The sequence below is a fragment of the Nasonia vitripennis genome, chromosome 5, assembly GCF_009193385.2.
Source record: "Nasonia vitripennis strain AsymCx chromosome 5, Nvit_psr_1.1, whole genome shotgun sequence".
NCBI lineage: Eukaryota > Metazoa > Arthropoda > Insecta > Hymenoptera > Pteromalidae > Nasonia > Nasonia vitripennis.
The window spans coordinates 21,894,280-21,919,057 of record NC_045761.1 but is presented as its reverse complement, the minus strand read 5'-3'; the positions used below and the strand labels follow the sequence as shown (position 1 = coordinate 21,919,057).

At 45.4% G+C, this 24,778-nt stretch overlaps 1 protein-coding gene and 1 long non-coding RNA gene across 6 annotated transcripts in view; one reads left to right on the top strand and one right to left on the bottom strand.

Moving 5' to 3' along the window:
• Positions 1–24,770, top strand: part of LOC100124017 (transcription factor GATA-4) — a 38,965-nt gene extending 14,195 nt beyond the window's left edge. For 2 of the 5 annotated variants that reach the window (XM_001607778.6, XM_032600236.1), the window contains exons 2-8: positions 8,121–8,469; positions 9,992–11,086; positions 16,860–16,987; positions 17,077–17,409; positions 20,935–21,110; positions 22,270–22,570; positions 22,657–24,770. In XM_001607778.6, coding sequence (XP_001607828.3) covers positions 8,121–8,469; positions 9,992–11,086; positions 16,860–16,987; positions 17,077–17,409; positions 20,935–21,110; positions 22,270–22,570; positions 22,657–23,042 — 2,768 coding nt within the window. In that variant the 3' untranslated portion in view covers positions 23,043–24,770. Of the gene's footprint in view, positions 1–8,120; positions 8,470–9,991; positions 11,087–16,859; positions 16,988–17,076; positions 17,410–20,934; positions 21,111–21,388; positions 21,478–22,269; positions 22,571–22,656 lie in introns of all 5 variants that reach the window. The other 3 variants (XR_004344973.1, XM_032600234.1, XM_032600237.1) reach the window with 3 other exon arrangements.
• On the bottom strand, positions 9,203–22,280 carry LOC116738593. Its single transcript, XR_004344975.1, has 3 exons — positions 22,141–22,280; positions 21,944–22,056; positions 9,203–9,708 (listed from the first exon to the last, which is right to left on the bottom strand). It is a non-coding gene; the product is annotated as an uncharacterized LOC116738593 (long non-coding RNA).
• Positions 24,771–24,778: the final 8 nt, after the last annotated feature.

Here is a 24,778-nt window from a genome sequence, read left to right as displayed (position 1 = left end):
GTATACTTTTGGGAAATAGGCTTTGGACGAGATCTCGTTAAAAATGATCTGGTGTATAGAGTAATGCCGTTAGAAGCGACTTTTATATAGGAGATGATTTTGGTCTTATATTGTTGGAAGTGATTATATTTGTTGAAATGTGAGGAAACCCTAGGTCTTCTAATCGTGTTATCACTTTATGTATTAAATGCAGTAAAAAATTTTAAAAAGTCCGACCCCAAACCCAAACAAAAGTATTCCATTACCCAAAAAAAGGCGACACACGGTCGCATAGATTCTCTATCAGCCAAACTGACAGGCCTATGCGCGCATCACCTTTCTGACTTTCTGACGCCGGTCCTCGAGCTCGTGTCATCTCCCCAAACCGCCAAGCTCTCGAGTGGAAAAGCCGCAAAAATAATAGCGAAGCTCTCCTCTCTCTCTCTCTCTCTCTGAACACACACTCGAGACCTTGAGCTCATCCGTAAGTCAAGAGTCACTTCCAAGGGATTTCGCCGCCGCTACAGTATACATTGTGACAAAGTCGCTTCTCTCGATTATTGCAGTACACATAAACTAGATCCGCCGGGAAAATCGGCGACCGGTCATTGTAATGAGGGAATTTCCCGACACACGTGTGATGGCGCGTGCCGGAGAGTCGCGTTGTGTTTTCCGAAAGCAGGATTTTCCTGTTTATTCTCGTGTCTCCTTCTCCCGAGTGCGCTTCGCGATCGGAGAGGATTACGCTGCTGGTGGATTATTGGCTTTCGGGGAAAATCGTTAAGACGCTGCGGGACGCGTATGTGCGGTAAGTACCGATATTAATATTCAACTTAAAAATTTCTGTTTGCTCAATAACTTTGCAATGATAAAGTGTGGACGTGTGCATCGGCTCGTAAAATTTTCTAATTAGTCGAAAGAGCGCCGATCTCTCGAGAAAGAGGCGCGTAAATTCGAAAGCCGAGTCGAGCGAATCGCCATAAATACATCAGTGGGCTAAAACAAGCGGATCGGCGCTCGATTCGGCAGCGATGAAAGCGACGTAAACCGAGAGCTCATCGGGAGGCGTAGTCGCGTGCGAGGTGTACTCCAGGCGTGAAATGCGCGCGCGCGCGTATCTTCACGCCCAGAGTTCACATGCGCTGGTGGATAGAGGGATTTAGACGGGGCTATTAGGATGTTGAGTTATATATGCTGAAAGTTCGTGGAGTTGGGAAATTGGTTCGGACGGCGCTGCAGCCGAGGAGAGAAGTATTTATTTACAATATTGATGGAATTAATGCTGTACATTATTCATTAGAAATGTGTATAATTCTGAAAAAACTTTCCGAAGAATTGCAATTTCGTGACAAAAAAAAAGCATTTTTCATGCAAAACCACACGACGATTAAAAAATAATTCATAATGACTCTCCGCACATAGAGAGATAACTCGAAAAAGCCCTCTAATCAGCGCGTTCGCACGGCTCTCTCCCCGTGACGACTACAGTCACCGGGCGTAGGCGTAGTTTTCTCCGGTAGCCCGATGCCTGACCCCCGGAACCTCGACCCTCGATAATGTGGGGTGGGCTGATTTATAGCTAGTCGGTGCGGCTTTCCTCTCTCGGGCTCACGTTATAATATAGGAGCAACTCCTTCTTTTAAACTCCTATTTCGGGCCGATAACGAATGGCCCGGGAGCGAGATACTATATAACGAGGCCGTGATTTACATTTCTGACTTATTATCAATGCACCTATACAAACCCATTACGAATAAACAAACTCGAATATAAGAGACAAGAAAAATAAGGACCTCATTGATCCGCAGCGCACACGTGCCACTTGACATATTATATATAAAAGCGCACCGCTGCAGCATCATCATCATCAGGCCCACTTTGAACTCGCAGCGCTCCGGTACAATATCGTCTCTGGTTTTCGTTCGCGTCGCATAGCTAGTGAAAAAGAAAACACCACATACACACTCACTCCAGTTTTGACTAATACGACGCATCGTCGTGGTGCGCAATATAAAAGCAGACGAAAATGAAAGGGAGCGAGCTGCTTTCTCCGCAGCCCTGGCGCCCACAGCGCTACGGGGTGTCCCTCAGCGAGGGTGAGAAGAGAGGACTCTGGATAACGTTTCTCTCGCCGTGGCGAAAATGTAACTTGAGACGAAAAGACCGTATAACTTGTCCGATATATAGATGTGTGCTGCCTTGGTGGCGTGTGCGTTTGGCAGTGCTACGGTTGTAGCTACTCTGCGAGCACGTGTGTGTACGTGTGTGGGTTGTTGGAGACACTGACCGCCCATTCAGCTTCTGTACCACGACGTGGATGAGATTCACACGTGTGGCTGATTTTTAGGAGGCGGGGTGTACCTTCTTTTTTTTTTTTTTTTTAAGCGAAAGTATAAAATTTTTATTCGAGTATAGACACCTGCTTGCGCACAAAAACAGTTTACACACACACACACACACACGCGCGCACACTTGAAATCGTGAGAAAAGCGAAGGAACACGATTTTTTGTGAATTTCTCCATTACGATCCACTAAATCAGCTCCAATTAGACACACGGCGTCGCGTCCGAGTTTTCTTACAAGCCCCTCGAAGGAGCTTACGTTTATTCGTGAGAAAAGCTCGGAACCCCAAGAATCGTACCGATACCCGATAATACCCGTGCGCGCTTCGTTTTTTCCTCTCCTCGAAAACGCCTTCGGTCACGGCCCATTAGTTCTGGACAGTTTCCCCCACCAGAGCTGCGACGGCAAAAACACACTCATGAATCTCGGCCGTTATCGGTGTGAAAAATGCAGATCCAACGGCGACGACTGCATTCGGGACCTGTTGCTCGTCTATGCAAATGAGGGAAAACTGGAGCAGCTATATCTGTGTGTATTTGGATGGGAAACACCCTCGAGAGGTGTCTGGAGATTTTTCACACTCGGCAGCGCTGTTATCTGGAACGCGTGAATGATTCCGAGATTGATTGCCGGTTTTTCGGGGAGATAAGCCGAATATATGAAGGAGCTTCGATGACTTTTACGGCGCCTGCTTTCAGATAAATCGGTTGCTTGTACTATCCGAGACATTTTTACTCAACTTTTTTTTTTCAAACATTTGCAGTAATACGTTTGGATAAACAAAAGCAAGCCTGCGCATCTAGTCGCGCCAGAAGAGAAAAAAAAATGAAAGAAAACCGCGGACAAACAGAGGAAATTGCAAACATTAGGCGCGTGCGCCGCCGTGTGTAGGTCTATGCCCATAAGAACTTCCGGCGTATCCGGTTTTTACAGCTCAATTTCCAAGTTTCCACACCCGCCGCCGACTTTTTTTTTCTGTGTGCATTGGAATCGGTATGAGACGAGGCTCTTGGGTGAGCTGAAGACGAGGGTTTATTATGACGAATTATCCAAAGTATGTACTCGCTTTTTGTAAAAATATAGTAAGAGCAAAAATCGCATCGCAAGGGAACCACTGCGGAGATGAAATAGAAAGAAAGAGAAAGAAGAACTCGGCCTAACGTGTGTTTGCTTTGCTCACTCTCTCCCCTAACCAACTGTTGAGGGCTCGAGAAGAAGGTCCCGCACTATACGTATCAAGGGAGGACTTGTGCGCTCCTAAGGCACACTCTGCAAACACTGTGAAATTCTCCCAACCGCTATGCGCAACTCGTATACTCCGCGAGAAATAATTTTCGTATACAGAATTGAAATTCGAAAGAGAGCGACGAAGTTGGAAATTTCTTCCGAGAATAGCCTCTGTCATCCCAAGAATGCAGATGCGCGCGACGCTTTGCTTAATGAGGACAATTAGTCGGGCTCGAGTTTGACGTGTAAGGTAACTCGACTCGCTCAATCTATATATATATAAATATACATATGCGGAGTAAGATGACGAGTTTATTCGAATAGGCAGTCGTATGTATAGTTCCGAGAGCCAGATGAGCCTGTGTGCGTCTATGGGATTCTTGAAATTTTTCCAATCGATCATTCAAAAGTGACGTATTTATAGCTTGTTTAAAGGAGTGCGAACAGAACGATGATAAAAATCGACTTCTTCGGCTCTTTCGCTCGAGTATACGCGGATGGAGAAAAAGGATCAAGTCCGTGTGACTCTTGAGAGGATTTGGAATTAATGGCTGTTTCCTGATAGGCGATGATTTCGAGAGTCGAGAATACGCGATAAATCAGTCGATAGGCACTTGTGAAGCTTTGGTCGTCAGTATTTAATAATAATTACACTTTATCGATGTCAGCAACTATATTGTTAAAAAGAAAAAGAAACAGACTCCAACGAGCCTCGCTCGATTGATTTATCGGAAAAGCCTCTATTTAGTCTACGTCAGCGCAAACGACATTCTATCCCTTATATATTAGTAACAGACGAAAAACTAAGCCGGTGGCAAAGCCACCAACGAGTATATACCGTATATGTATAACCGATCGCCGTCGCAGGTTCTCTCTCTCCCTCGTTGCAATTCGATCCATATATACGTGCACATTTATCGCGCTGACCGTCGTTTGTCAAGCGACGACCTCGAGGCGCTTCGAAACGTTCTATACACTGCATGGCGTGTGCGAGGGTTTTCGAAAGAGGGAAGGATGAGTCTCCATATATCTCCGGCGAGTTGATAGATTCTCGGGGATATTTTTTAAGCTTGATCGGTTGCAACCGATTTTACACTTTAAAGTGTCTCTGCTCGCATTAATCAACGAACTGCTTCTAATTTTACGAAGAAAAATATATAAAAGGACGCAATGAAACAGTATAGCCTTTTCCCTTTGGCGTCGCGCACGGTTACGACCGCCTGAAGTACACGACCTAGGGCCCTTATCGTCGTGCGAATATGACGCAATGGAAACTCGATTGGAAGTTTTAATTGAAACGACATTCCCGGCATACCGGTGTCGGTGCATTGCCGCAAGGACGCGATCGGTATAACGCATATACATATATATAGCTATACACACTATGACAGATGAGCGATTTTTACGATTAGGCGTACACTGCTCGCTTTCACGCTCTATAAAAGTATAATAAAAATCGAAATTATTCGACAACGAGGAAAGAAGAAGAAGTGGAAGCGAAGCGAAGCGTGTGGTATACAGTTCAGAGTTCGCGTCGGGTCAACTGACACAGCAGCAGTCCGAGAGTCTCTCCTCTCTCTCTCTCTCTCTCTTTCTCTCGTCGGCAGTTCTCCCAAGTCTCTTCGAAATAAACCGCCGCGCGACGATGATTGACGTCACGAAATTTCCACTGGCTTTCGTCTTTTTCGTTTTCTCCAACTTGCACAACTCGCTCGCTCTCACCCCTTCGCTCGCTTGCGTGTATATACACTTTTTTTTTGCGCTTCTCGCGTGTACAAGCTGCTCGGATGTTGTGAGCTTATGATACTGTTATGCGGATGAGACTGATATGAGATAATCGATAGGATTTTGTAAAATTGCTCATACCCATTGTAATCCGAATCCGAACTCAGTCACACGTCCACGGCGCAGGAGGTTCCTCTCTCTCTCTCTCTATCTATCTCGCGTAATAACCCGCGGCTTCTTGCGCACACGTGCTTCGGTATCGTACTGGTCGCGTGCCGCCGGCGTCTCGTATCACCTTGTTGCGCTGCGCTATCGTCGCCCTTATCGTTTAGCCGCGCGATTCGATAAGCCGCACCAGTGTACTCGCTCATTCTCTATATTATTTCTATATATATATATACTGTGGCTCCTTAGCGGGTAAGCATCAGCAGTCAAGTGCCGCGTAATGCGTGCTCCTCTGCATTGGACGCACCTGGGCTGATCGAGTATACTTTTTCGGTGGATAGGATTTCATTGTCTTTTTTATTTATAAATTTCTTAATAAATACGGTTGATAAAAATACGAGACTAAAATTTTAAACGAGCCGTTCCTCGACAATGACCGAAGTCGGACAGCTGAGAACACGTGCACGAGGCTCTCCAGCGGAACGCCTGTGTTTGCCAGTTTTATGACACCGTTCATGGGTCCTCCACACGCCGAGAGAGGCGCACGAGCATATTCTAAAGTACGTTATCCCCTATTTCGAGTTTGGTTTAAATTGCCTCCTCTGAAAAAGTTTAAAAAACTCCAAAATACAAGCACATTGCAAAGCTCGCTCGATAAATATTTGCAAAATACACGTTTTAATGATCTTCGCAGTGTTGGCTCTCGAAACAATCGGCAATCAAAGTTTTATCGCGCAGCCAACGAGTGCGGTATCTTAATAAAAACAACGATATATATTTGCAAAGTGTATAGAGACGAAAAAAAAAATCCGCGGAGAAATAACACAATGACAATAAAATATGACAAGATTACGCTAAAAACGTTGGGAGACGCGATTAGGAGCGCTTACGTCTAGATTAGAAATATTGAATGCAAATTAGCTTTTCTTTTCCACAAAGCGCGATGAATGAGCTGTGAGCGCGATTGTGTATTATCTCGGCTCGTCGATAAACTCGCTTTTATTATTTGCTTACACTGAACAATCGCACCTATACTTACGCCTGTCTAATTACTTTTATTTATTTATTTTTTATTTTAACTGACCTAAATGAGCATAATCTATTAATAGACAAATCAAAAACCTCTCCACATAGTCCACGTCCTAATTTCAAATAAGCATCTCCGCGTGGCTCGACTCGAGATAAAGACTCTATTGAATCTTTGAAAATCTGGACGTACGACTGTACAGGCATAATAAACTCGAATGTATGCTCGAGTCGCCGCGACGATGCGTGAGCTCGCTCGGTCATTATTCTGAATGACGGAGTGTGTTTTCGTGAATCCGAGAGGAGATAAGAGCAACCTCTGCCCTCGGCGAGCACGAAACCTTCTTCCGCTCGATCTCTCGTCAAGTTCGCCGACATTCTATATGCTGTACGTATAAAATTATTTTCGGTTGTGTACACATTTTCAAAATTAACGCGCGCGAAGAAAAATTAATGTAATGTTTGTAGATGATAAAATAATTATTACGATTTAAATACAGGAGATTTCGACTCTGATCGCTGATTTAATTTTATCGTGTTGCACTGTTATAAACGCGTGTTATGTAAAATTATAACGTGTACAAGATAGTCGCGAATAGATATAAGCGAAAGGATTATTTTGACTGTGATATTGCATATCTGCAATGTCTATACATTCTTTCTTGATAATTTATTATCTACAAAAGTTAACAATGTATACAATTGTATGATTATTCTTTTGCGCTTATCCGAATAACTTAAAATATTTGACTAATATATGCTGCTCATGAATGAATCGTTACATATATCGTATATGTTTATAAACAAACATTTTAATAAATCGCCTATATAATTATATGCGAATTTGAATTGTCGAAAAAATATCACGAGATGATCTAATATGTTTCGAGCTTTCATTGAGCGCAAAAAATTGTTTTCAATACACGATCACACGACGGAGATAAGCCGGAGCCAAAAGGGTGGCGATACCGATAGCGTGACGTATGTGTGGCACTGTCGACCTTGCTATAATTCGGCATCCAATCATCTCAATAAAAAGTTGCCTGTACAAAATTTCCTCGCCCATTCTCTTCGTTCATTTATAAAAAAAATTAAGGTCCACTTTTACCACCGCCCGAATTAAGCAACAAAGTGTTTAAAAAATGCGCAAACGATCAGTAATCGACACAAAGCATCGCCAAGGTCGAGTTCTGCGTGCGTAAGTACCGGAGAATCGAGGCAGAGGCGCGTCGTGTGCGTGATATTAGCGCATTTCGAGCTCTTTGATTGTCCGTTTTTTTCTCGCACGGAGAGCGACGAGGCGTGATGATGCGGGATTAATGCGCGACAGCGCGCCGCGATTACTCAGAAAGTGCATCACTTAGTGCGATAGCTTTCGGAGTCATTCGAATAAGTCATTATTTATGCTATATATTGTTGTCTAAGCTTGAATTTTTCTACCTAAAAATTGCATACATAATATTCGAGCAGTTCAGGAAAGCGAACATAGGTGGCCGCATAGGCACTTCGCTACTTCCCGCTATAAGTATATTATCCAAATGCCATCAATGCCGAAACTAATTACATGCCATACCTACCTATAATAATATTCAGCGCATCAACGTAGCAACTAACCAACCCCCCCAAAAAAAAAAAAAAAATCCCCTACTTCCAGTACCGGACTACCCAAGCACCACCGAGCCGACGAATCAGCCCCTCCGTCCCACCACCAACAGCAGCATCACGACAATTCCATCGGATCACCAGCTACTAGAAAGCGGTAACAAACCCGAGGAAGAGGCGGTCGTGACTGTGGGCGTGTCGTCGGGGGCGTGCACCGAGCTGGAGGCGAAAAATGGCGTCGGGAACGACGAGCAGTTAGACGCTAACCGCTACGACGACGAGGTCGAGCATCAGAGCTGTCCCAACGACGAGGAGAGTCGCTCTTTGCTGGAAGTTGGTCTCGCTGGTCTTACGCAGAGACGGTTCGAGAACGACCACGGGGATCACGGCGACGAGCAACGGTTAGAGATTTTGCTTTAGGGGGATGATTTTAATTTTTTGTTTGTTTGTGTGTGTGTGTTAAGGGGGTGTAGCGAATTGTAATAAATATGGTTATAAATATTTTTTGTCGTTCGAAACGCGTCAGTATTTTTGATACTATAAAGTGCCAAAGTTGAAAGTTTTTGCAATCAGGTGATCGGCCGCGAGAAGTGTGTAGTCAACGGTTTGCGCATAAGAATTTTTACGTCGAAAGTTCAAATACATTCTATGCGCTGTGTGTTAAACAAACCGCTTATCGTCCGTCTCAGCGCGAGTATATACTATTATCGTTAACTTATTCGATTAGGTTATATAATACGCCGATAGCTCTCTGTGTCTGTGTGGGCTTAGACCGCATGAAAGTATATAGATGAACGTCTCTGTTATAAGTTAACGCATTTTTAATGATAACTTAATATCAGTGAATTAAGAATTCTATGTATGATTCGCGTGCGGCTAGTACAGGCCGATTATATTCATTTAGTGTCTGATAGTGCGATGATGGTTTTCAGAAAAAAGTTCTACATCCGATTTGATTTGTTTTGTAGTAGCACGATTAAATTATCTATTTGAAAGTATATTGCGTATAGGCGATAGAATAACGATAATATTTTACGATTGAAGCATTTGTACTATATAATTATAAACTAGTTGGAATGCAGGTGTCATTATAGTATATTTGTTGAAGTACCACTTAATTACCATGCATAAAAATTATTGCAGCCTCAAGCTTTATCAACATTTTATTAACCGATAAATACAAATTTTATATCCGCTTGAATTATGCTCGCGTATATAATGATGTAAAGTTAAGACAATGTTGCGCCCGCTCTCTCCTTGCAAATATTCCATCGTGGAATCGCCGACAGCAGCATTTATAATTTACAGCTTCGGAATTTTTCTAAAAAAAGCTCCCCATCCCAGAGAAGACCGGGGCATCCTCTCTCTCTCTCTCTCTCTCTCGCGATGACAGAGTGCGCGAAGCGTCCGTCTGCTACGAATAGATACGACTTATCAGTCATCCTTTAACCAATGTGTGTACTATATGCAGATAAGCCTCGACAGAAGTCTCGTGAGGCATTGTAATGCTCGTAACTATGGAAATTCTGGAAACTTAAAGTTTTTTCTTGATGAGAGCTCTTTTTATCTAGTTTACGCGTGAATTGTAGTGCCGGTGTCGATGAGCCTCAATTTTTGGTATAGGAAGAAGCCAGTGTTGTCTAGAAACATACAAACAAACAAACTTGCATTTTTTCGTGTGATTCAGTCTTTTGCTTGAAAATAAACGGAGTCACTTTGCAATTATTTTGGTCTTATACCGTAAATTGTTAGTACATCAAAATTATGGATTGATTTTTGTACAACTATTTCTAAGCACCCTATAGATTTGAAAAAATGTGGTCATCCTTTTTCTGATACCAATAAAATAACTTAAAAAATTCAAATTCAGAGGCATTCACAATCCACAAAGCGCATCTTTCAAACCCCTTCTCTCGATTCCAGGCTCTACCTCACCCCCGCATCACCGCAGTACCCACCAGCGCCAGCAGCATCAACCCTCGGGGAGGAGTCTCAGCCCCACAACCCATCAGAGGATCATCATCAGCAGCCACCACAGCCTCATCATCGTCTCGTCTCTCAAGACAACAACATCATCATCTCTCCTTCAGCGCAGCATCACCCCCACCAAAGCTACGCCAACAGCAGCAGCGGCGGCAGTACAGTAGAAGAACTAGGGGCGGGAGAGTTAGTCCCTGCTTCCGCAGTAGTTCCCGAGGGAGGGGATAGCTTGCGGCAACGGCGGCGACGGCGGCGACACAGCGACGAGCTCTCAGTCCCGACGGAAGGGAAGAGCGCCGGCAGTCACATGCCTCTCGTGCTCGCGATGCACCGCTACGGAACCGAGGCTCTCTCCCCGGCAGCCAGCTCTGACCACCACAGTCACCACCACCACCATCACCACCACTTGAGCGCTGGTGAGCAGCAAGTTATCGCTCGTCACCTCGAGGAACAGCAGCAGCAGCAGCAGCAGCAGCAGGAACAGGAGGACGTCGACAGGGTGAACGGTATCACGGCAGCGATGAGGGGCGCCAGGGGCGAGTTCAACCTGAACGTCCTCTTCCCCGGCATGTCGAGCAGTGCCGGTAACCACCACCACCACCAGCAGCAGCAGCAGCAGCAGCATCTCGAGGAGGTTCTCCACGACGAGTCGGCTTACCTGCAGATTCGCACGTCGAGCGAGGGTGTGTCACCGGTACCGGTGAGGACGGCCAGTTCCCCCGGTTCCAGCAGGAGTCCTCACGAGGATCACCAGCAGCAGCAGCAGCAGCAGCAGCAACAGCAGCAGCAGGAGCTGTCCTCGCCACACAGACACAACGACTCGGGCTACAGTCCCAGTCAGGATCAGGGACGGCTGCAGAGCTTCACCCATCTGACGACGATGCAGCCGACCGTCGTGGTGAACCACCTCCAGGAGGTCGACAGGGTCCAGCCGGACCAGCTCTACATCGAGTCCATCTACGCGCACCAGCAGACGGCCGCTCATCACCACCACCAGGACCACGAGGGAAACTCACCCCACTCGCCCACTGCTCCCAGGTTAGTCCAGTGTAGAGAGATAAGACCGTAGATGTAGATAAGCTCGTTCCCGCGCTTTTTTTTTCAAATTTTCGAAAATACACCAAGCTCGCGCCGTAAAGATCGGTATCGAGCGCGCGGGATGAAACAAAGCTCTCGGATAATATTGACGCAGCGCAACGTCGAGGATTATATACCGCGCCGAGTAAAAACTCTCTCGAGTCCTATGCTAACAGCGCACAAGGCTGCTTTGGTGATACGTAAGAATACGCGCATTGTATATATATATGAGAGATAGTATAGAGAGTGAATTTTTCGTTGTTAGCGCGCAGTGACATTTTGTTTTGCTTATATGTATACCGACGGCCGAGTATAATGGATAATGATTCAGGTTTTAAAAATGACGAACGTGAGCACTGCTCTCTCTCTCTCTCTCTCTCTCTCGCGTGATTCACGATGATTCTCGCACGAAATGTCCTTTATTTTCTCCGGCTGCGCGCGGACAAAGACATTTTTCTTTAATCTGTAAATTCCCCGGAGAGCGAGTGGTACAAGAAACTCTTAATTTTTTTTAGTTACTTCGTACGGAAAGGAAAGAACAATGGCGTGTATAGAAACCATAATTATAACGCGATGAAAACGCCGTTAAATACGTATTAAGCTTCACAAATCGATGGAAACCTTCGCTCTCGCGCGTTAATACGCTTTTTATACGTACAGCAACTCATCCTTCGAATAACTTACCAAACTCGGCTCTTCCGTGTACTATACGCACGAGCGAATTCCCCGCGTGTGTAAATCCGCTCATTAAAAGGGTTCCACAAACACACACACACACACCCGCAGAGAAAGAGCGGAGCAGTCCAGCTACTTAATGCTTATAATAGCCGTCGTCGCGAGCGCGTGCCACATGCGACTGCACTTGAAGCCGTAGGTACTTACGAGGAGTATAGAGAGACATCCCCCGAAGACGGAAGTGCGGGCAAGAACACGTGCGCGTATATAGCTGGACACGTGTGGCGCGTGCTGAAAGCGCTCGTTCGGTTATCTGATTTTTCTCCAAGCGGATTGCCGGTGTCTCGAGCGATTGTACCTTTGTAAAATTAATATTTTTATTTATACCGTAATTCAATCGAAAAAATTCGCGCGCTAGTGGGAGGCGCAGCAGCAGCAGGGGTTCATCTCTGGTTACGAAAAAAAGACGAGCCGAGAACAGAAAAAAAAAAATTCGCAAAGAAGAGTAGGGATCTCTCGGCACACACAGAGAGTAGAGGGGCGTCCCATTCGCACGCGTAGTGGGGACAAATACCGTCGGACACGTCCATTTATTTCTCTCTCTCTCTCTCTCTCTCTCTCTCTCTCTCTTGCGCTTATACGATTCCCGCGCTGTTAGCGAACAAGCGAGAAAGAGAGAGAGAGAGAGAGAGAGAGAGAGAGAGAGAGAGAGAAGAGGAAAAAAAAGAAGGAGAAAGAGAGCAGACGTCCTGACCAGATTTTCTCCTACCTCAGTTCAAGCTCACCCGGTGACAGATACGCATTGCGACTCCGTATCGAGCGAGCTCGTATGCAGATTTTCTTTTCTCTCTACGCACTAATACAGACTCAGCACTCCTCCCACATCGATTCCGCCCCCCGTTCTCTGTGTGTGTCGTTCGCCAAGAGAGAGAGAGAGAGAGAGAGAGAGAGAGAGAATCGTTTCGCAATCGCGAGAGAGTTAGACGGATATCGTATCTTTTTCGCCGCCGGCGCAAGTGGATGCTGCTAGTTTTCGAGGGACTATAGAGAGGATTTTTTTTATGATGAAGTGAGTTGCTTATTATATTTTAATATTTTTATTCTATTGTTGGGGATGGGAGTAATTTTTTTTTTTTCACGGAGATAAAGATAAATAACACTTACTCGGAGTGTTTGCCCAACGACGGCAGAGTGAGATAGGGCCGCCTTGACATTGCTCCGAAGGCTCCTTTAATTCCGTACATAACATCGAGGCGTAATTTTTCACCGATCTCTCTTTATCTCTTCGATTTCGTGCGAGGGCGCAGCACACGCTTCGAAAAATCAAAGAAACTTTCTGTCTCGTCGATAACATCTCTCTCTCTCTCTCTCTGCTGTCGCCTCCGCTGTTCAAACACAGCAGAAAACTGTCACATCGCGTCTCTTTCCCTCTTATCTGTCGCTCTCTCTCTCTCTCTCCCCGTCGCCTCTATATCGGCTGAAAATGCAAGCGCGCGGCCCGCCGGACAAGCTGCAAATATTTGTCCCTCGCGTTTACGTCTTTATCTCGCTACACATATACTCCAACGAATATAATGCACTCGTTTCTTCGGCTCTCGTTCTGTTTGCCCTTTTCGTACACGCCCCGCGAGCGCGACTGTATATCCGTGCAGCTTTTTCTTCCCCCATCGAAAAAGTAAAAAATCGAACGAAATTCAAAAACGCAGTATGTAACACACGAGAGAAGAGATCGTGAGAAGTCGACGCGTCGTTATCGTCATCTCTCTCTCTCTCTCTCTCTCACTCGGCTCGCGGGGGCCATAACCCCGGATTGGATTGGATTTCGCGGCTTCTGCATTCCTCCCGATGTGAAGAACCTCTCGCGCGCGGAGTCTACGCAAACAAGCCCGGTTTTCAATTCGAGCACTGCGGAGGTGTCCGCTTATCCTCTGCTTTTATTTTTTCTCTCTCGTAGTGCACAATGTACAGCTTTTTTCGGTCCACTAGTCCTCGAGGCTAATAGTCTCGTAAGGACGATCGGTAAGGCTTCTCTCCGGATCGGGGCTCGTTAAAGAGCAGTAAATCGAAAATCGCGCACTTGGCTGCCGACCAGAGGGAGAAAGCGCGTTACGTGCACAAAGAGAGTCGTCGTCTCTCGTCGAGGAATTCGACCATATAATACACCACACTATGGCCATTAGGAGAACGACCGGGGCAGAGAAGTCTCTTCTCGGAAGCAACTCGAGCTCGCGTTATTAAGCTCTCAACTCGCTCTCCCTTTGCGCATGCGTAATTCCGAAGCTCGTGTGTATACTGTTTTATATACGTATAAGACTCCCTCCACAGGGCGGGTATTGTTTTTCTTCGCGAGCTCGCAGCTCGAGTTTTTTTCATTCGAGAGCCCTGCTCGCTCGCAGTTTCTCTCGAGATGTCTCAGCCGGAATACGACTTCGTGTTCGCGTGAGTTTTTTCTCCTGAATATTCATTGTAAAGTGGATTTTCGCACATTTTGCCGGGACACGTATCATACACGTTATTTTTATAACACGAGCGGATCGGTAATAATACGGCGCAGGTGACTCAACGAGTCGGAAATAGATCGTCGAGTTTTTCAATATAACTTGCGCCGCGAGTTTCAGCACACGATTATATACACTGTGGCGAAAATGTAATAACGATTTTGTTTGCGAGCGAAAAATTCATATAATAATTTCCGACGTCGTATACGCTTATTTACATTACGTAATAGTAGACATTTAGTTAACCGCTACATAGCAACAGCTGCTGCAGCGACGAATGAAAACCCATATACAGTAGACACTGTTTCCCTTCTACACACATACAAAGCAGTTATTTACACGCCACGCTTTTCCTGATTCCGGTTCCACTGCGGAACGACGAGCGACACATCCTCCGTCAGTGGAAACCGCTAAGTTCTCCTCGCCAAATGCGCTTTCGATGCTTCGGACCGAGTTTAACGACGCCTGTCCAGTACACTCGTTGCTCGTTCGATAAACAAATATTAGCCGTGCGACGAGTCGCAGGATTAGAATCGAAAAAACCTGACCTACTAAATCGAGCAAGTCATCGTCACGTTCGATCGCGGCGGATTTTGTTTGACACAAACGAGGATATCGAGTTTCCGAGACAGATCGAGTTCGGTTACTCACTGCGCCGGGCGTATATTATAATAGAGAGTTCAAGAATCGACTTGTACACAGATTTTTTTCGCCGGCGTAAGCAGTTTCCTGCCGCGCGTGACGAGCACGTGACGCGACGACGCCGAACAGATTCGGGAACAAAGGCTTTGCTGCGTATGACGATTGTTGTGAAGATCGTGCATAAATCGGTAAAAAATCGGTCGCGAAAATCGCGGAAGAATAACGCCACCTGTTCTAATCTACACCTTGATAGCCGATCGGCACACTTTCAGCTAAACGATCGCGTCGAGTTCGGTATACACAAAATCAAGGAAGTCGGGCATAGATCGAAAGTGAATTAGGCTCACACTTATAAGAAAACATCAACATCGGAGGCGCACGCGCGCGACAAAAATCGGCGATGCACCGGCTGCACGTGCGCATCGTCGGATCGGCAACGGGGCACGGAGGCACGTAGCCGCGCGGCGAAACGTGCCCCAGTCTCTCCTCGCGGATAACCAAGGTCGCAGCTCGGTATTGACATCTTCGCGAGCGTTTGGTATTTTTTTTTCCCGCCTTTCAAAACCTCGCCGATAAGCTCGAGGCTCTCCGGAGAGACCGGAGCGAGCGGCTCTTAGTTGCAGTTGGTCGCTGGTGAAGTGCGCGTCGGGCTGTGCGAGTTTTGTGGTGATTTTTTTTCTTCGAGGAGATCTGTATACGCGGATTGAGATCGATGGAGGGCACGAGGTACTTTTTTTCATTATATCTGATGGGAGATGTTTTTATCCTTATCTATTGAGATTTGGCTGGATTATTGCTTAATTATTAAGCGATAATAGATAGCTACATTTTTAGAAATAATCATAGGTGCTTTTTCTGAAAGATTCGCACTGTATATACATATAGCTTTAATGAAACTCGATACATCGTTTACACGATCGCGCTTTAGAACATCAAAACTTGTTTAAGGAAGTAGTCTCGCGCGCGCGCTTTGCAAGTCACGTACTCCTCTCACATCCAGTGCAATCCAAATCGTCGCCTTTATTATACACATATCCCCAACAACTTATAAACAACGATCCACAAGCGAACAATTTTCGAATCAGCCAAATACTCATTCCTCCCCGATGCGTCACGCCGGAATTCTCGGCCTTGTGTCGCCCGTCGAGACATGCTCTCTCCCTCGCAGTTTCCGCAATCAGATAAACCCCATAAAGTATCCTCACGGAAATCCGAGACACCGGCACACTTATCCCGGTTGAAGGTCTCGAAAATTAGATTAATCGTTCCATTCCCTCGTCCATCACACGCGTAGAGAAAAAAATTTTTTTTTTTACACGCTACAGACCCAATTACCGCACGCTGTCTTTTCTTCCGCCTCGACTGCCCGCATTCTATATACATACATGTATAATAAACGTACACGAGCGACTTAGGGGGGGTCCGGAGAATCTTTCGCGCGCGCAGGTATATAATATACAGCGTCGCGCTCGCAGGTATAGAAATGCGTCCCTCTAATGGAGTAGTCGTGTAGTCGAGCGCCCGGATGGGACATCTCGCGCGTGCCCGCATTCGGAAGCCGCTGCGAGACGGTTTCCGGTATGTGCATGCCTTCCGCCGATCGACTTTTTTTCTTTCCTATATATTGTTGTATATACACTCGATGAGCGATTTCTGCAGCATCGCGTGTATACGCGAGAGCATAGGATAATTAAGTTATAAAGATAAAGTCGAGCAGCGCCGCGCGCATTGTATGCGCTGCGCACATTTTATCTAAACACACGGCAATTTCAGCTTCAATAAAGATAAATTTTAATTTACAATTTTGACTAATCGCATCAACGAGCGTGTCCGCGTATAAGCTTCTCGGCGTATGAATGAACGTTACGATTACGGACACGTCGATCGAATTAACGATTCCCTCTCACTTTCTGTCACAGTTCGTCGTTGTATCGCATGACCGGAGTCGGTGGCATCGGAGGTGGTACCGGAGCCAGCTCTGGCTATCCGCTCTACGTCAACCCCGCCGAGCTTACGCCCACTACCCAGCAGCTCTGGTCTTCTCAAGGTGAGCTTTTACACACACACACACACACGCACACAAAATTATATACCTCGAGAAAATAAAAAAATTTTTAAAAAATCTTCCACCTCCAGTACCATCTCTCTCCGGCGGCCTGCCCTCGATGTCGGAGGACTACGGCGTGAGCAAAGCGCCGACGGTGAGTCACCAGAGTCTCCCGCCGTTCAGCACGCGCTTCCCTCGTTATTCGCCGCCCTACACGTCCCAGCACGGTAACACCGCTGCCGACGTCGCCGCTGGCTGGCCGGGTTACGCTCCTACGGCCGAATCGGCACTCAGCTCGCAATACGCCGCCGCCGTTACGTCGTCCACTGGACGAGGAAGACAGTCGGGATCCAGCGCTGTGGTCAGCAATCCGCCCAGCCAGGCCCAGCATCAACTCAGCGCTGCTGCCAGCCTTTCAGCCAGTGAGTTTCTATTGTTTTTCTTTTTCAAGGTGTACGTTTTCTCCTAAGTTTGATGATGAAAAACTGTCGTGCACTTTGAAAACGTACACCTATGGATATTCGATAGTTAATTCATATAGAAGTTTTCCGAACGCTTATCGATGTTCTCAAAAATTCGAGATAAAAGCGCGGCGTTCAGAAAATTTCTGCCTGCACTGTTTGTTCTCAAACTCGAATATTTTCACGCGCGTCTGATTAAGCGAGAAAAAAAAATAATAATTGCGCTCTTCGTGCCACTGTTGCTCATACACGCAAATATATATATATATATATATATATATATATGTATACAAGTGACATCGCCGCATTCCGTCAACAAACCGCAAACATTTTATTGTCCGATACAATACGTCACGCGCGTCTATTCGTGCAGCTCTTGCGCTTTATATGCTCGAAAAAAGTTATAAACGCCAGAGTCGCACACAGACACACGTGAAAAAAAAACGGCTCTGGTGAAACAGACGCGTGCTTTCTCTCAACTCGGTGCACGAATGGAACAGTCTCTCCGTCTCTCTTGTGGAAACTGTCAAACGATCGGTGGGCGTGTGCCAGACCGGCCGTTTAAAACAGACGCGCGTATACGTGTCTGTGTCTCTCTCTCTCTCTCTCTCTCTCTGTGTGTGGGTGAAGCTGAATAACGTTTTCTCTTTTTGCATCGACGGATGAGAGGTATACGATTAATGATTTTACCGAAAATTGAAGTAAAGAAACTTCGTCCGAAAATAGAAGCTACATTGTATAAAATACGACTTGACGGATGGTCGGTTTTTAACGGGCAGTTAAAAAAGCATATTCCCCCCCGGTTTGAAGACTCTGTTGCTTCAGAGTGAGCGCGCAACATTGTATCGTTATTTGAAAGCCGATTATCGCTTTTTAATGGCTTCCACAAAAACCTCTTTTTACCGAAAAGCCGTGAAAGTACGTATAGCGTTGTGCGTACGCGTAAAACGGAAAAATCCCGGCGCGGTGTCGTGTGTCGCTCGTAAACATCGAAAAGGATTCACACACGAGGGAGAGACACTTGCCGCTCGAGGGAAAATTAGGGTGACCGAAGAGAGGCTGTATCGAGTTACACGAGCTTGGGCGGTCGAAAGGCCAAAATATTTTCCGCAGAGAGCCCACGCGTTTCTCATCTCGCTTGTTGATGAACGACGCGTGATTTTTTTTAAGTGAGGAGCTGAGGCCGAAATCGAGAAAATCACGTATACGGATCGAGCTTATCTCGAACAGCCAGTAGCCAAAGGCTGTAAGAAGCCCGAAGTCCGTGGATTTATCAGGCATCGGCATGGGTCAGTGACAAGCGCGTCGCTATCTCATATACGCCGAGTTAATAAAGTACACGAGTCCGAGATAAGCAGAAAGAGAGAGAGAGATCGGTTTGTTACACTATATGACGCTCCGTACACTCTCTCCGGTATTTTTCGATCTCGCGTGTAAACAGTTTCGGTACAAAAATCGTGAATATTATACAATTTTCCAAGATTTTTCGGTATCAAACCATGACCTAGACGTAGTCGGGTAGGTGTAATCGTCTGCGATTCGGTGCTTCACCGATACCACCTCTTTTTCATCTATATCTAATCGCTAGTTCGCGCGATAGGACGGTTAAAGCTCCGCCTATGCATAACACGAGCAGACTGTACAGTGCAGACACTCGCGGATCGGTAAATCATCGTTCGATCGCGATCGGCTGCCAATTTAACGACGCCTCGTTAAAAGCCGCTTAAAAGGTGATCAGCCTTGAGACTAGGCAGGATTTCACCGGTTGTCTCGTCGTTACAGCTAATATAGACAATTTCTAACGATTTTGCCACGTGTATGAATTCAAATTCTTTTTTTTTGTGTGCATAAAATCTCGAAATATTCATCCCGAACGTGACTCCGCTCCGCTTATCGCTCTCGTTATTTTCGCAGAGCGAGAGATTCTTTTTTTCCATAATTGAGAGAGTCGGCGCGGGTCCAGCCGATAACCGCGAGTATTATAAACTCGACTCGTGTGTGTGTGTGCGCGTGTGTGTCGACACTGCGGCTTACACGTATTCGTGAATTATTAATAGGTCGCGTACAGGCACTGATCGGTTAATTTTTATCAGAGACCCGAGCCGGGAGGTCAACTTATTATTACGTTTTTTCCTCGGCTCTGATGTAATTCAGTAATTTCCAGAATTAAAAAAAAAAGAGAGAGAAGCAGCCGATCTTACGATTCGAGACGCAGCGCTGGATAGTAAGTGGCCCTTGAAAAAAAAAAAAACAGACAGACACTGCAGGCCTCACTTTAGATCTACTTAAAAATCTTCGATATAAATAACGCGAGGGATCCTTTCACACGTGCCTCGCATCTACTTATGTATCCTTATATACCTGTAGATAAATCTCGGTACAGCATTCAATCCCAGAACACGGCGCATAGTAAACAAGGCTTCCGTCCGTAATATGCATAACGTTCGAGGAATGCAACGACTCGGATTCTGCAGCGGCGCCGCAAGATCGACAATAATCCCTTAGGTCGCGATAACATACCCTTTTTCTCGCGAATCGCCCCGACACACGATCCAAGTATCGCTTCCTCGTGCGAGTAGGGTAACTCGAGAACGCCTTTCTCGCGGATGATTCAGTTGAATAATGGCGCCACTACGCGGATTCGCGGTAATGTCGTTGAACCGCGATCCTTCGTTGTAAAATAGGCCAGCCGGTTTCTAAATTAAAACCTAAAGAGTCTATGAGCCGGTGGCTTTCGTCGTGTGTACGCGTACTGCACGTAATTGCCTGGTTATATACGGGGGGGATGGCTGCTATCGGCGGAAGCTTCTCGATAACACGTCCGCTTTCGTCCTCTTCCTCCTTCTCCCTGCGCGCGAGCGACGACTTTTTCCGCCTCGACACACTCTTCCGTCTCTCTCTCTCTCTCTTATTCTGTGCCTGCGAGTCTGCTTGTAATTTTTTTCTCTTCTTATTTTTAAACGCGAGATAAGCTTTTTATAATTGATTCGGCGCGTTAATTTAATTTAATTGCGACAGCGGAGAGCGCGTTAAAAAAGCATCAAAAACAGTTTAGTATACTTGTATTAAAAGCGGCTGGAAAAGTACGACGGATTCGTTTTCGAAATAAAAGGAGAAAAAAAGAGCCAACGACGATTTTTCCACGCTCGAGTCGAAGCCGAAGAAAAAAATGCACATCCACGTTTCTCCGCAGCTACACACTCCTGCCTGTTTTTTTTCTTTATCTCTCCGTAAAAAAAAAACGACTGCGGGTATCCGGACAATTGTTCGGAGGCTCGAAAAGGGGGCCAGAGTGATATCGCCGCGTATACACGTAACCGCGCGCGGCAGCGTATTCAAATTAGCCCGCGCGAAAAAGCTCGGCGGCGCGCGAAATTCAAATTATACGATGTCACTCGTATACCATATAACAGCAACACGCGAGAGCGGCAATTATGAAAAGAAGAAAAAAAATCATAGAATTGTAAAAAAATACAAACACAATAGTGCACAACATCGAAGCCGAGTACTTTACCGAGGGCCGTGAGTGCGTGAATTGCGGCGCAGTCTCGACGCCGCTCTGGCGGCGCGACGGCACAGGCCACTACCTCTGCAACGCCTGCGGCCTCTACCACAAGATGAACGGCATGAATCGGCCACTGGTTAAGCAATCACGGCGTATGGTAAGCCTTCTCTATTAACTGATAGAGAAAATTGTGACGAGGAGGGGTTTTGTTATTATGCGGTGTATTATACGCCTGCGCGCGGGCAACCCGAGCGACGCCCGTGCGCTCGGAGCCTCTGTGGATATTCGCCCTTGGCCGAATTGTTGTTGTAGTTGAGAAATTTTCGGAGGTAGCAGAGCGGAGAAAGAGATCGTCGATTCATTTTTGTTTTTTTGTTTTTGATTTTGTTCTGATTAAAGAAAATAGCCTAACTCTTGGCCTAATGTCTGTTTCAGTGGCGGACCAGGGCGAATTCTACAAAAGCTACCGTGGGTATAGTGGCGCCCCTTATACCCTCGAAGAGAAATCGAGCAACCGTCGTTTGGTAGGTGTCACCCCCTTCTCCCCATCTTCTCTTTTTATCTTTCGTCTCTTCTCATTTATCTTCCTCTTATTGTACTCGCTAATCTGTTGTAGATACATCCTCGAGTTCTATATCGTCTTCTAATCTGTCTATCTGCTCTCACACACTTTCTCTGTACTTTTCCAATCATCGCTCATTAATTTCCATGCAACTGATATATAGCGTCAACGTTACCGTAATATTCAAGAGAATTAAAGACAATCATCACTCATCACTCACGAACTAATCACGCGAAACTTTTTGTGTAATGCGTAGCTTAAGGTGCCACTATACCCATGGTATATGCTCACACAAAAATATACTCCTTCCTGAAGTCACGCCCTACAGCCTTGGATTCGAATTTTAAACATACGTTATATTGTCTCCGAAGAGACGTGTGTTTGTTGCTTGGTTGTTCCTACGTTAAAGAAAAGAAATGATGACTTACATATTGTTCGTATGAGTTTTCCAGGCGTGACCTCAAGATTGAGTGGCTCTGCTTCCCTTCTCCGCTAGATCTTTCGATTCTTGTTGAGGTATTTGGCATGAGGATGGTAATGACTATATACATATCAATTATCAATATTTTAATTTCTCTTTGTAAAATAATATAATGTCTCGCTATCTGACGATCTCCGTTGTTACCATTTTCTGTCAACCGCCGCCGCCGCCGCCGTTAGCTTCGGGCCCAAAAACCGTCACAATTTTCAACGTCTATAAGCCAAACGAGTCGTCGAACAAGTCTAACGAACAAAATCTCTCTTGTCCCTCCAGTCGGCCTCTAGACGCGCCGGACTGTCCTGCAGCAACTGCAAGACCACGACCACCTCGCTGTGGCGTCGCAATGCCCAAGGCGACGCTGTCTGCAACGCCTGCGGGCTGTACTTCAAGCTCCACGGCATCAACAGGCCGCTCACCATGAAGAAGGACGCCATCCAGACTCGCAAGCGCAAACCCAAGAACATGAAGATGACCGACGCGCCTATCAACCACAACGCGTCGCCTGTCTGTGGATTGAACAACAACAACAACAACAACAATAACAATAACAATACCAAGCTGAAGCTCGAACTCGGTAATTATCGCACGTTTTCTTGAACTTTGAACTTTTCCCAAAATAGCGAGTGATATGTAATAAATGAAAAAATTCACCGATTCCAGATCACCACAACGACCTGCGCTACGCCTCGTCGCAGCCGTCGTACGTCTCCAGCCTGTACAGCCAGCCTCAAACCACTCGGGTATCAGCCATCTCTTACCAGTCGGGGATGTCCAACATCTATTACGACGTGATGAGCCAACAGCAGCAGCATCAACAGCCCCAGAATCACATGCTGGAGAACCACCACTCGCCAAAGGTCGAGTGCCCGTCGCCTCCGTGTGCCACGCGTTCTCCAGTCCTCGGCTCGGCTGGTCACTCTCCTGACCATCACCAGATGGCCTCGTCGCCGCACATCGTTCCGCTCAACAACTCGTCGCCTGGTCCCGCGGGAAAACTGCTCATCGATACCATCGAACGGCCCACCGTTGTCTCGATATCGTCATAGACGGGGAGAGATCGGTTGGAATCACACTGTGTGCTTGCGTGTGCCTGTGCGTGTGTGGGATTTTAGCAGAACGTTTTTTTTTTATGAATTTTCGAAAATTTGTATCTCTTCATCATGACACACTCCTATGACTTTGTATACGGAGATTTATTTTAGTTTTCTTTGACGAGTCTTTCAACCGATCAGTTTTGTACAAATCTGTACATCTTGCCGAACTTATATATGGTTTCTTTCATATATTGTTTTATTGTACTGAGAATGTAAAACGCTGCACAATAATCTAGATACACTAAATGCGGGTGTATGAATCATCTAATTGAGATGTTATTTCTCGTGTAAATATAAGAGTGAAGCATCGTTGCTCCGCACTGCAGATTCGCACGAATCTCGATGAATCTCGAGTTCGACATTGGGCCAAGGCCAGTTACGTCTAGTTCATAGTTAGGCATAAGTAAGCTCGTAGCATTACAAGTCTCCATGATTATAATAACCGTAGTTTTATCTCCTCTTTTGTGTGTGTGTATATATATATATATATACACACACACACACTTCAACTGAATTATCGATTATATTATAGATTATATATTTTTTCTTCTGCATACACACAAGCGTTGATTGATCTGTAATTTTAGCTGACTTTTATCCTTGTTGAATATTGATCGTTTTAGCGAAGATAGTATGAAGAGTCGATATTGCGAAATTGTTCCAAGTGCGTTTTAACGACTGAGTAAAACAAAATCGTGCCTTACCGAAGGGACCAAAAACTACTGTATGAACGCGTGTAAATCGTAAAAGCAATTTTTAATATCGAGAGTTTATTTATTTAGAGACATATACAGGCGTATACAGTGTAGGCGCAATTTTGAAGTATACTAACGTGTTTTATGATTTTGTAATACTTACAATTGCGCGGCGCCAAGGGTTTTTTTTTTTGTTCGCGGCGTGACTTTAGCAAATGTTCTTGACTTTATTATTGGAATAAGATTGACCAATGTTTTTCATGCATAGAATTTACTAGCTATAATAATGTAAATATACATAGTTTTTCCTCTTGTATAGATAAGGCTTGAATATCGGAGTCGTCAATCTGCATAACTTGCCAGCGATTTTCAACCTATGTAATGTATAATTTTACGAACTAGTTTAACTTATAATATCAATAATCTACATATAAGCCGTCGACTGTTCTGTATAATCATCGTCAGCGTTAATCGTCGCGGACGATGAGAAAAAAGTTCTCGAGGCGCAGCAGCACGATACCAAAATGCAATTGATAATATTTTGTAAATAAAAAAAAAAACAAATAATCTAACGATGTCCTTATATAGTTGATGATAAACTAGTTATTAAATATTACTACGACGATATATCTAAATTTGGCTGTTAAGAAGAATATCGTACGACGATGATTTTTGGGCGTGACTGTCGCGGGCTGATGATCGTCGATTGTATGAAAAATTGTCGTGTAAGTTTACTAATTGTAATAAAGGTAGTTTTTATCGAAGCATATCATTAATGTTTATTGGACAATGGATACACCATAAGTGGTCGCGCGTTCTTACTGTGTCGTGCAATTAAGTATAATCTATACACACACAACTAATTATTTTATCGAGCTTTCGCGCGAAATGTATGATGTTTCGCGCTGAACATATAGATATGCATTTCAGAGTGTTGTATCGAGTCAGCAATTATTTTTAAATAAAACGGGATTAATTAAGTTGAGCCAAATA